The sequence below is a fragment of the Bufo gargarizans genome, chromosome 3 (assembly GCF_014858855.1).
Source record: "Bufo gargarizans isolate SCDJY-AF-19 chromosome 3, ASM1485885v1, whole genome shotgun sequence".
Classification (NCBI taxonomy): Eukaryota; Metazoa; Chordata; class Amphibia; order Anura; family Bufonidae; genus Bufo; species Bufo gargarizans.
In genome coordinates this window covers 93,955,175-93,967,829 of record NC_058082.1, presented here as the reverse complement: position 1 = coordinate 93,967,829, position 12,655 = coordinate 93,955,175, and the positions used below count along the sequence as shown (strand labels likewise).

Here is a 12,655-nt window from a genome sequence, read left to right as displayed (position 1 = left end):
GAGCTGAGAGATGGCTGTGACGCTACTGCGAGCACCAGTGCCTTCTCAAACAGCTGATCAGGGTCCCGGGACCGATGACCAGATGATAGGTCATGCTGACATACAACTGCCTCCATAGCTTCTTGTACAGAAGTATTTGACGTCTTACCTTGCCCGGGCTCATACTGGTTTATTGTTAATTGGTCTGGCATATTCTTTATCAGCTTCTGATGCAGACATCTTTCCAGCAACACGTTACAGAACTCTGGAAGACCTGCAGAAAGAAATTAGGAAGAGATTAAATGGTGTTATCCAGTCTCACTTGTACAGAGATGAATCAATAAATAATGACAAGTTCTTAAACTTTCTAATATATTTTGCATTTCAATTCTCCATGAATTTCACAGTCTCTTCTTAGAAACATCCTCATTTCCATTCTCTGACAGCTACACAGATTTTTAAATGGTATGGAAATGAAACAAAGGTATATTAGATGGCTATATAACTTACAGAGATTAAAGGGGTATTTCCGCATGTTATAAATGTCTGATAGGTGGGGATCCCAGAGTTAAGACCTGCATCTATGTTTAGAACCCCCATCTGCCTCACCCTATATCCCACTGGCTGCCGCATTCAAGACGCAAGCAGTGGCTGGGTTTATAGAAACAGCCAAGCATACCGAGACATGATTTTTCTGTAACTCCTATAGAGGTGAATGAGAGTTAAAGGCCATGTACACCTTTGGAGGATTATTTTTTTTTAATTATTGCATTGTACTTATTTTGAGCTAAAAATCATGTTTTCAATTGATCTTAATTAACCCTTTTCTCTGTGCAGAGCTGACATGCTCTAGCAGTAGCCTGTAGATTTTCTGTCTTTTGCGTCATCTGGGGAGCTGACGGACTCCTTATCTCTGATCTCTGACCTCCTAAACACTCATTATAGCTCAGTTCTATCTTACTGATTAGAATGTGGCTTAAATAAGTGTTTATGACGTCTCAGTAGTTTAGAGATAAGGTTTATTAGATCGGCACAAAGTGAAAGTACCAGTCACACAGTTAGGCCTCTTTCACACAGGCATCGCGGGTGAGGGCCGGATGTGTTCATGGTGCATTGTGGGAAACCCACGCAATTGCAGTCAGTTTTGTCTGAGATTGCGTTCCGACGTTCAGTTTTTTCCGCGCGAGTGCAATGCGTTTTGCGCGCACGTGAGAAAAAAATGAATGTGGTACCCAGAAGTTCGGGGTTCTGTAGATTTTATCATTTTCCATTATAACAATATAGAATGCTAAGTATAATGTCAATTGAGGGTTAAAAAATAATAAAAACATAACTCACCTCATCCAATTGATCGCGCAGCCGGCATCGTCTTCTTTCAGGACCTGCAAAGGACCTTTGATGACGTAATCGCGCTCACCACGTGGTGACATCAGCACAGTTCCTGCTGAATTAAGATAGAAGGATTACGTCATCAAAGGTCCTTTTGCAGGTCCTGAAAGAAGAAGAAAGAAGACGATGCCAGCTGCCCGATCAAGTGGATGAGCCGAGTTCATTTTTTTTATTTTTTAACCCCTCAAGGCACATGTTACTAAGCATTCTGTTTTAAGAATGCTATTATTTTCCCTTATAACAAACAATGTTATAAGGGAAAATAATACAGTAAATAGACTTTAATGGGGTCCGGGGTTGCTCATCCCTATCATCTCCTAGCAACAATGCGTGAAAATCGCACCGCATCCATACTTGCTTGCGGATGTGCAGATGCTTGCCATTTTCAGGCAGCCCCATTCATTTCTATGGGGCCTACGTTGTGTGAAAAACGCAGAATATAGAACATGCTGCGATTTTCACGCAACACACAAATGATGCGTGAAAATCACTGCTTATCTGCACAGCCCCATTGAAGTGAATGGGTCTGGATTCAATGCGGGTGCAATGCGTTCACCTCACGCATAGCACCCGCGCGGAATTCTCGCCCGTGTGAAAGGGGCCTTAGAAAAACAGCTGTGACAGAACGGCTCAATATTTTTAATAAAGGCCAAATGAAAATATGATTTTTAGCCAAAAATACAAGGTGCAGGCGCGGGATCTGGCAGAGGGACGGGGAGAATTGCGGAGGCGGCGCTGAGCTTAAGAAGGCGGCGCTGAAGAAAGGGAAGGTGGCGCTGGGCACCGGACAGCAAGGGGTGTGGGCGGGCACCCTGTATTAACAGACCTCCTCTTGGGCACCTTAAGTAAGTGATTGACAGGTTATAAAAAACAGTTTTTTGGGCAAATAGAGCCACAGGTTTAATAAGGCCTGCTTAGGATTCTTCTTATTAGTCTGGACATGAGCATATGTTTAGGTTATAGGAGTAAAATCTGAGGACAGAATCCCTTTAAATTAAAAATCATTTTGCCGTTTGGTCTTTATTAAAAAATGTTTTTAACAATTTGTCTTCTACAGCCTTTAGTTTCACTGCCTCTGCAGACTGTTATTTCTCCTTCAACTGCTCTGGGAAAACGGTCTGTAGCCCTTATTTCTGAGCTCATAAACACTCATTTAAAGGGGTTTTCCCGTAAAAAAAAGTAAATTGATCAAGTGCTTGCAGCTGCTCCCTGACACTCTAGTCCTCCGTGCTGCCCCCACGCTATATATATCCAGCTGGCTATGGGCATGGTCAGATGTACCGCTCCCGCCAATGACAGGCTTCAGCGGTGATGAGGGCACAAGCAGCATTTCACTGCGGAAGCCAGTCAGGACCATGCCCATCGCCAGCTGGATGTAAACAGAACAGGGAAGATGTAAAGAGAGGGGGCGGTGCAGAGGACCACAGCGGCATGGGAGCAGGTAAAAGTGTGCATCTTCTGTTTCAGGGGCATCCTGCAGGAACTTGATGAAAAATATTTTTTACTGGAAAACACCTTTAAGCTAAATTTTTATCAAACTGATAAGAATATTCCTTAAACAAGTGTTTATGAGCTGTCAAGGAACTAGAGATAAGGGCTACAGATCGAGCAGTCAAAGCAGCTCTCTGATGGGTTTCACTTAGAAGGAGAAATAACAGTCTGCAGAGGCGGTTTAAACTGAAGGCTGTGGAAGACACACTGTTGAGCATTTTTAATAAAGACCAGTTGGAAAAATGATTTTTAGTCCAAGATAACCTCCCAAAGAGGTCCATAGCCCACATGAATTCAGTTTTTTAACCCAGTCCTTCCATGTCACCCACACTGACCCCTTCAATAGCCTTTTCATCACCAGATAGTTTTCTGGATGTTGTTTCTAGGTTTTAATAGAAATCAAATAAAGATTGATTTTAGTCTTTCTCATTGAGCTATTTTACACTTTAACCCACCACAATCTCCTGGCCAAAACATTCATTTTTATGTCTACTTAGCTACTGACACCAATTTTTTTGTTGGATCAGTTGTAGATTTTTTACACATCATTTTGGAGTAAAAATAAGTTAACATAAAATGTATACATTATTTAAAAATTATGCAATGCAATGCAAAAGGATAAAAGAATGGGTACAGAACCAATTTAGATAAAAACTAAATATTGTTCAATGCTGGGCATTTATATAAAGCAAAGTGTACGTATCTAACAGGAGCCATACTCACTGCAACCAAATTTCCTTCTGCTCCCAGGTCTTTAAAACTCACCTCCAGGTAACGGCTTGTCCTTATCTACATTGTTATTATCATATCGGAACTCATATCCATAATGCTTCACCCTCCGATGTTTTAGTGACTTCTGGTCTGCAAGTAGATTTAAGTGAAAAAATAGGATTTTTTGTGCTTACCTGTGAAATCCTTTTCTCGCTGAGTTCATTGGGGGACACAGGAGACCATAGGTATAGCTGCTGCTGCCACTAGGAGGAGACACTAGGCAAAAAAAAGTGCTAGCTCCTCCTCTCAGCTATATCCCTCCTGCAGACACTGAGCTAATCAGTTTGTACTAAAGCAGTAGGAGCAGCCAGGAGAATCCAACAGAGACCAATTGTATGAAAAAGGGCTGGAGATGGGTCAGAACCAAGAACAGGTGGGACCCACCAAAAAGAACCAGCAATGAACTTACTGGGTGGGTGCTGTGTCCCCCAATGAACTTACTAAGCACAAAAAATCCTATTTTCTCGCTCGTATCATTGGGGGACACAGGAGACCATGGGACGTTCCAAAGCAGTACCATGTAGAGGTAAAAAAAGAACAGAACAAATCTAAGGATGTCATAAGGCCCCGCACAGAAATGTGGGGAAAGGATGCACAGGAACCCTGAAGAGCATGAACCAGGAAGAACGCACGGCGCAAAAAGAGGAAAACCCAGTTGAATAAAGCCCAAGGGCTCGAGAGGCTTCGGAAGATGTGGATAGCAGCACATAATATCCACAAGAAGGATAAGCATGTCTGACGACTGAAGATGATGTGCGGAAGGTACTTCCGGATAACGAGGACCATAGAATTGCTGTGGGGCCGGACTTGAAACCCAGGATGTCTTGCATGGCAATGGGCCCCATAGAAAACCGAGAGGTGTCTACTCAAAATAAATGAACTAGTAGAATCTGGATATGTTTACCAAATGTGTAAGTATCAGGATGGGATATATCAGGATGGGATATTACCAAATGTGTAAGTATCAGGATGGGATATTTCAACCCAGGAAAAACTGGAAGGAATTACTGGGCAATTGGCAGAGGACTAGTCCTGTAGGGATCTCCCAGGTACGTGAGGACACCCCTGTGGGTCAATTTGTAAAAGAAAATAGCGAGTAGCCACTCCCTTGTAAAGAATCAGCACGAGAAGAGACTAAAGAGTATGGAATATGATCCCTCATCAAGACAGAGAAAAGAGATGGCCAAGGGGGACAAAAAGCAACAATGGGAACCAATCAGAGGTAGAAAATGAAAAACCATAGACAAATGGGGAGTAGTCTGAGAGGAAAAGACTGTGTCCTCGGGGATCAATACAATCCCAGCCGTGCAGCAGAGAGCACTGCGGCGGAAGAGTGCAGCCAAAGCAATGTCCACCACTGGACAAAAGGAAGACTGCGAGTGATGCTGGAACCAGGACCATACGACTGGCAATAGACAGCCTGAGGAAACTGAGCAAACGTACTCCGTAAAAGAGAGCAGGCTACAATACATGAGAGAGAGCACATACACTCGCCGGAATACACTCATGGAAGCCAATCCAAAAGGTAAGGATCGCAGCATACATCCCTGCTTAAGAAGAAAAGGCCCCCTAAGAAGCAGGTACTGTGGAAGACAGATGCCCCCAGAGCCGTAGAGGCTTGTCATGAGACTTCTAACAAAAGAAGCTGCTTGATACTCCACAACCTGCCTGGATCAGGCAGACCCAACTGCAGGCTGAAGAACAAAAATACCGTAGTGATAGGCAGAAGCAAAGCTGACGCCAAAAATATCAGAGGTGTGTAGATTCGTCAGAGACCATCTACTATCGCCGTGTAGCGACTCTGCCTGAAGGGGACAATGCGGTCATCAGCGGAATGCACAGATTGGTCTGAGATAGGAGAAATGCTTCTCCAGGAGAGAATATGATGACTATGTCCGACGCCACAAAAACACCAGAGAAAATCTGGACAGATAAGAAAAAATAGTGCAGGCGTTCCAGAGCAGTAAGAATCCAACCTCAGGAGTATGGATACTGGCCATGTAGACAGAAACATAATCTGGGGGGAGAGCAATTACTCGTCTTGCGGAGGGGCATAATGTAGAAAGGGTGTTGCGTTCCAGCAACGAAACATCTATTAGCCTAACAACATGTGACAGCACCATAGTCCGGTGAGGGGGTAAAAGCAGTTGATGCACAGTATGTGCTCTGAATAGGTGTGTCCCCTACATAAGGACATCTCAACCCTATTACTCATCTCTTAAAAGAGGCAGTGCTGATGGTGTCACAGCGTCAACAGTTAGCGCCAATGTCCCACTTGAAATGAGAACCATGTGGTAGACCAATGTCATAGAAACGAGGGGGTTATACCAACCAGGGAGAACCCTGCAATAGTGCGCACTAGAAGTAAATGGCTCATAGCACGCCCTAGCATGCATACTAATGCAAATACCTGGTCAGAGAATGGAAGTGCTGCAGATGACCATGTCATCAGGAATGAGTGGACGAATCAGCTAAAACTGCAAGCGCCTGTATAAAGACTCCATCTATTTGTGCAATGGCATCCATTGGTTGCGTAAAATGAGCCGGAGATCCACCTAAGAGGGAATGTAGACACAACCACCACATCTAGGACCAGTGTGAGGGTTCCATCTATAGAAGTAGAGAAGCAGTAGAAACTACCACATACAGAGCCAGTGCCAAAACAGGGAACGGAACAGAGAGCAATGTGGTAGAAACCACAGAACCATATCCAGTGCAAATGCAAGGAGTGAGAAAGAAAGCAATGAGGGTGCCACCATGGCTTGCAGGGGGTACGTAAGCACCGAGCCTGAGATGGGAAACACACCGTGGTAGACAAGGCACTTATGGCGAAGGCAAATTCTCCACCTGAGAATGGGGCCAGACAGAAGTAGCCACAGGAACTAGTGCTGGCGCAATACTCCACCTGATGAGGAGGTCATACTGTAGAAGCCATAGTATACAGTGATAGCACCATACTCCACCTGATGGGGAGACCATACAGAAGGAGCCATGGTATGTGGTTGTCATGAATAAAGGGGAAGGGAGGGACACCAGAATAACAACAGAAGGCGGAAAGACAAAGAACTAGGCCTCAAGGCTAGGGAGAGGGGTACGGTCACCTCCTAGGAAACCCCTAAACCTGGCCCTGACTTCTATCAGCATATATAGACCCTGAAGGCGGGAAAATACATACGCCGTAACCTAATCCCTAGGAGCCTTGAAATGCCCCAGGTGAATGAACCAGCGTCTCCCTGAGGCCTAGTAACAACAAGGACAAGGGAACAACCAAATACAAAGAGCAGAACAATTTATCTTAAAGAAAATGAAGGAGCAGGAACACAGGAAAGGTCCACACCAACTCTTCCAAATGCAAGCAGAGAATATCAACCGCATGGTATGAAGTGTGAGACCAAACTAAATAGGGAATGCAGTAATGACCACAAGCTGCACCTGACAAGGGGTGTGGTCATTACCAAACAACAACACTGAGAATTGAGAGACTGTCAGTTAAAGGGGTTATCTCCCATCTTAGACAATGGGGGCATATCGCAAGGATATGCCCCCATTGTCTAATAGGTGTGGGTCCCACCGCTGGGACCCGCACCTACAAGGAGAACGGAGCAGAGAAAGTGGAGGAGGGCGCACTGCGCATGCGCAGCCGCCCTCCGTTCATTTCTATGGAGCCGCCAAAAATAGCCGAGCGCTGGCTCGGCTATTTCCGTCGGCCCCATAGAAATTAATGGGAGCGTTGGCCGCGCATGTGCGGTGCGCTCCCATTCACTTCAATGGGAGAGGCGGGGAGCTGTGCCTGGTGGTGGTCGGACCCTGGGAAACCCGGGGTCCTCCAGCCACAACTCTCCCCGGCTCCGTTCTCGTTGTAGGTGCGGGTCCCAGAGGTGGGACCCGCACCTATCAGACAATGGGGGCATATCCTTGTGATATGCCCCCATTGTCTAAGATGGGATAACCCCTTTAACCTCACGTGCAGCAAGTCTCTCAGATCTTCTAACCACTGACATGAGGTACCGTGACAGTAGTACTAACGCAAATACTCCACCCAAGGGGGAGACTATTCAGTAGGAGCCATGGCATGAAGTGCTAACACAAATTCTTCCCCTGAGAAGAAGCCCATACAGAAAGTAACCACCGAAACAAGGGCTAGCGCAATACCCGAGAAGGACATACAGTAGTAGCCATGATATGTAGCGCTAGCGTAAATACTCCACCTGAGAAGGAGGCTATACCATAGTAGCCACAAAAGCCAAGTCAGGGTAGACACGCCACCTGGGAAGAAGGCCCTACAGTAGTAGCTATGATCTCTGGTGCTAGTGTAAACACTCCACCTGCAGAAGACAGTAGTAGCCATGGAATGGAGAGCTAGCCTAAATACGCCACCTGAAAAGGAGGAGAGCTAGAAGAGGAAACAGTATTCAGAGGCAGTGTAATACTCAATTCGCTTGGTAGTAACCACCGAATTCTCTTCCAGGGCAGATACACCACCTAAGAAGGTGTTGAGTATCATGACCAACCACGTAGTGTGGAGTCCCACTGGGACTTAAAGCACTGGGAGGACAGACTGCCATGTCGGCACTCAAAACCAACCACCAAAAATTAAGGGGATAATGCGGTAGTAGCTGCAGTATCCAGTGGTTGCGCCCGTATTTCTCTTGTGGGGGAGGACCGGGTAATAGTAGGTACTGTCTGTTCGCATGCAGCCCCCGTGGAAGAGGAAGAATATGATAGAAAATATAGTATCTGGTGCTGTGGCGTAGTAGACATAGTATCCAATGGTGGTGCAATTACTTCACCCGTTCATGTGAATACTGAACCTGTGGGAGTAGGGAACGCAGGATATACTATCCAGTGATAGAGCGATTACCCCGCCTATGGAAGGGGGTAATGGAACCGGCAGTGCCGTATCCAGGGGTTGTGCGATTACGCCACCTATGAAGGGGGGTAATGCGACCAGCTGAACAGTATGGAGTGGTAATGCGATTACACCGCCTATGGAGGGGGGTAATGCGACAGGCTGTACAGTATGCAGTGGTAGTGCATTTACGCCACCTAAGAGAGAGGGGGCAATGCTACAGAGTGTGAGGCATCCAGTAGTAATTACTACACCCGAGGAGTGAGTAACATGACAGGATGCACGGTTTACATGGGTAGTGCAATTAGTCCGTCTATGGAAGGAAGGTCATATGACGGGACGCACAGTATACATTGGTAGTGCCAATGGGAATATGGATGTACGAATGTACAGCAACCAGTGGTAGTGCAACTACTCCACTTATGGAAGGGAGAACGAAACAGAATGTACAGCGCCAGTGCGTGTCCGTGGAAGGGGGGTTGCATGAAAAACATCCAGTGGACTTGTTGCAAGGAAGTGCGGCAGTAACCGCATGAGAGTGAGCGCACCCACATTAGAGGGGGTTAATTCTGCAACAGACACCACACTCAGCACTTGATAGTGTCAGGGTAACTTATTATTTATTTATCTCAATATAAACATATAGTCGTGTATTCGAAAACTGACACCCCAAACCCTAACTGGAGGCAAGAAGGGGTAATTTTAAACTACACAGCCATGTAATAGGGAAGCCAGCCTCAGTAAGATGGCAGGCAAGTAAGGGTTTTTATTTATTTTTTTGACATAGAGGCCGGGGGCGGAGCTCAACAGGCTCCTGGAGAAGGGGAATGTCTAGGCACGACATTTTGCACCCGTGGGACAGCCCCTGCCCACCAAACTCCAAGATGGAAGTTTCGGCCTAGTAGGCCACAAAGCCTGGGACTCGTGTAGCCGTGCGCCGACCGGAAGGACTTCCGGCTGGAACAGAAGGCCGGGAAGAACGGCCATGGGATTCCCAACCACAAATCGAGGAGACCTGGGTGGGGGGTACTCGACGCCTGGTAGCTGGATGCAGCGGTCGCCCCAGGAGGGGATGTGACCGCTGGGAAATGGTACCGGTAGGCCTCAGAAGAAGGGGGTGGAGGGCACAGGGAGAGAACCCGGGCCGGGAGGGAATGCAGTAGGAAAACAGCACTTGGCTGAGGAATAAAGGGGTGGAGAGGGGAGGAATGGAGAAGGGAGGTGGGGGTGTGAGATTGGGGAAGGAGGTGGATGGAGGGGGTTATACTCAACCTGTGTTCACAATACTCATCCTATCTTCATCCTCTTCTGTTCACCCCTTCTCGTGGTACCAGCAGGGTCACCTCTTCAGCCACTAGCACCGAGGCGGTAGTGAGGCTGGAGTGGAGGGGGGGACTGCAGAAATGCAGGTGACCCCATGGCTGGCGGGATGCAGGGGAGTTGAGCCGCCCTGGTCCACTTTTGCCTTCTTGGGGGAGGTCGGGCGGTGATGGGAACAGACACCGACCTTCATCCCCGGGTAAATAGAGAGGCCAGGCGTCTGTTTCCTGTACTTAAAGGGGAAAAAAGGAAAAAAAACAATAGAAGACGGGAATATAGCTGGGACTTTTATTGCTTAGTGTTGCCTTTTAGTGCTGTAACCTGAGTGCTGTTGCCCTGAGGAGGTTGATGATCCCGCAGGCGGCAGCAGCAGCTATACCCATGGTCACCTGTGTCCCTCAATGATACAAGCGAGAAATGTATTAGTTAAAAAACACAGTGTATATTCATATTTAATCACCAATTCAAACTTTATCCATAGACATAACTACAGGAATATTAAACACAAAAAATGTCATAAAATAAAAAAAATATCCCAGCACTTCCTCCTTTCCTTTGGTCCTATTTGTCTCATATTACGCCTAAAATTGAGGAATATAAAAAGAAATCTCCCTGGGAATCTTCCTGTCTTACTGCCAGACCCGTGTTCCTCCACCTCACTGCACTGGGTCTGGCTGTAAGACAGCTGGCTACAGCAGGAGCCTCCCCAACCTGTCTGCATTACAGAAAATGATAATTTAGCCCCACCTCTTAGCTGACCACCAGCTAAAGACTCAGCAGATCGGCAGGAAGTTAAAGAGCTGTGACAAAATCTGCTGCGACTGGACAGCTCACAACCAGGGAGAAGGGGACGCCCCATGAGAAACACAGCCGTCTCCTCCTCCCTGTACCGATGGTATGAATTAGCCCGAAATCAGAAAGGGGGCACAGAGGGGGAAGGGAGCAGCCCATAGGAAAAAAAAAAAAGCACAAGGACATCTCCTTAACATGCCCTACAGTGCCAGGTACTTATAATGTAACGTCAGAACCAGTGAATGGTCCTCTTTAAGCCCTATGCCATGTACAGGATCTATACAAGGCTGTTTATTATAGTGATTCTTTAAAATCGAATCACTTCCTAAACATATTACATTTTGCACTGACCCAGAGTTACAGCCTGTATTATAGTCAACAGCTCCGTTCACACTTCTGGAGGCTTCAGAGCTGAAATCTCCCACATTGCTGGCTCAATGTCAGCACAGAGTGTGTTTTGCTGATTTGAAAAACTACTTGTCCCATCACATTATACAAGAAGCTTGTTAAGAACAAGTTCTCAACAAGCTTGCTGGCGAATTTCTAGTAGCAACCAGCTAAAAGCCATTAGAAAGCGTCTTTACACAGAAAACTGGGGCAATTCTTGTTTGCATGAGGTAAGAGCTGCCTCCTGCACCTCATATAATACTTACTGGAATTATCTGTCTCCCAATTAATATTTTCCAAAAGTACAAGTTCTTCTTCTGGAGAAACAATGTTTTCTACGATTAGTAGGCCGGGGGGCAGCGCCGGAGAGGACGCCTCTTTTACTTCAACTGAGAATAAGAGCAAAAGAACATGAAAAGTTATGGTCCACAATGCAAACCTATAAAAGCTATATTTCACATTTATATACTGTATATCTTAGTAAAAAATTCTGAGTTAATAGGATGGAGGGAGGTCTCCTGTTCAGGGCCCTCATCTCTTAGACAGAGTGGAGATCAGTTACAAAGAGCATCTCTCTCTTGAAGGACCCGTCCTACCTGCATTACACAGAGAACCCAGAGATATGAGAAAGCCCTATTTAAAGGGGTATTCCCATCTGGGACCTTGATGGGATATCACTAGGATATGCCATCAATGTCAGATAGGTGTGGGTCCTGAACTAAAGGAGAGCACACCATGCATGCCCGACTTTCTCTCCATTCACTGCTATGGGAATTCCCAAAAAATAGGGTGCCCCATTCTGGAGATAAAAACGGGTCCCAGAGGTGGGATCCATAGTTATGTGACATTGATTGTGTATCGATATGCCATCAGTGTCCCAGAAGGAAATACCCCTTTGAAGCCTTTACCACCAATAGTGAACAAAAATTCTTTCATGCTGTACCACCAGCTCCACACATGGTCGCATGGTAGGTCATACCAATTTAAAGGGAATCTGTCACCTGCTTTTACCATTTTAAGCGGTCACCATCGCTATGTTCACTAAAGTAGCTTATTTCCAGCAGTCTTCTTTTTACTTTATTTCGTTTTGTCCTTTTGATATAAAAGCGCTTTTTATGTTATGCTAATGAGGCTCCAAGGTGCCCAGAGGGGCGTTTTTTCCTTCTCCGGTGCCTAGTGACGCCCCCCTGCAGTGCCCAAGAACGCCTCCTGATCCTGAAATAACCTCCCACAGCCCCGGCAAACGGTTCCGCCCCCTCCCCACGTCATAGTCTACCTTCTAGAAATGCCCCTTCCTCCTTCCTGTCGGCGGCCAGAAAACTCGCGCAGGCGCAGTACCGCCTGCGGCCTGCGCGATCATCAAGCCCCTGAGGGCAACAGCCTCAAAAGTCTCACTGGGCATGCGCTGAGCCCAGTGATGTAACCTGAGCGCTGTTGCCCTGAGGAGGTTGATGATCGCGCAGGCCGCAGGTGGTACTGCGCCTGCGCGAGTTTTTGGGCCGCCGACAGGAAGGAGGACGGGGCATTTCTAGAAGGTAGACTATGACGTGGGGAGGGGGCGGAACCGTTTGCCGGGGCTGTGGGAAGGTATTTGAGGATCGGGAGGTGTTCTTGGGCACTGCAGGGGGGCGTCACTAGGCACCGGAGAAGGAAAAAAACGCCCCTCTGGGCACCTTG

The 12,655-nt window shown here is 46.8% G+C and overlaps 1 protein-coding gene across 1 annotated transcript in view; it reads right to left on the bottom strand.

The window, feature by feature from the left end:
• ALKBH8 (alkB homolog 8, tRNA methyltransferase) overlaps window positions 1–12,655 on the bottom strand; it is a 55,236-nt gene that overhangs the window by 32,519 nt on the left and 10,062 nt on the right. Inside the window, exons 4-6 of the mRNA XM_044286077.1 lie at window positions 11,245–11,367; window positions 3,625–3,720; window positions 149–253 (exon numbers count right to left, since the gene is read on the bottom strand). Coding sequence (XP_044142012.1) covers window positions 149–253; window positions 3,625–3,720; window positions 11,245–11,367 — 324 coding nt within the window. The remainder of the gene's footprint in view (window positions 1–148; window positions 254–3,624; window positions 3,721–11,244; window positions 11,368–12,655) is intronic.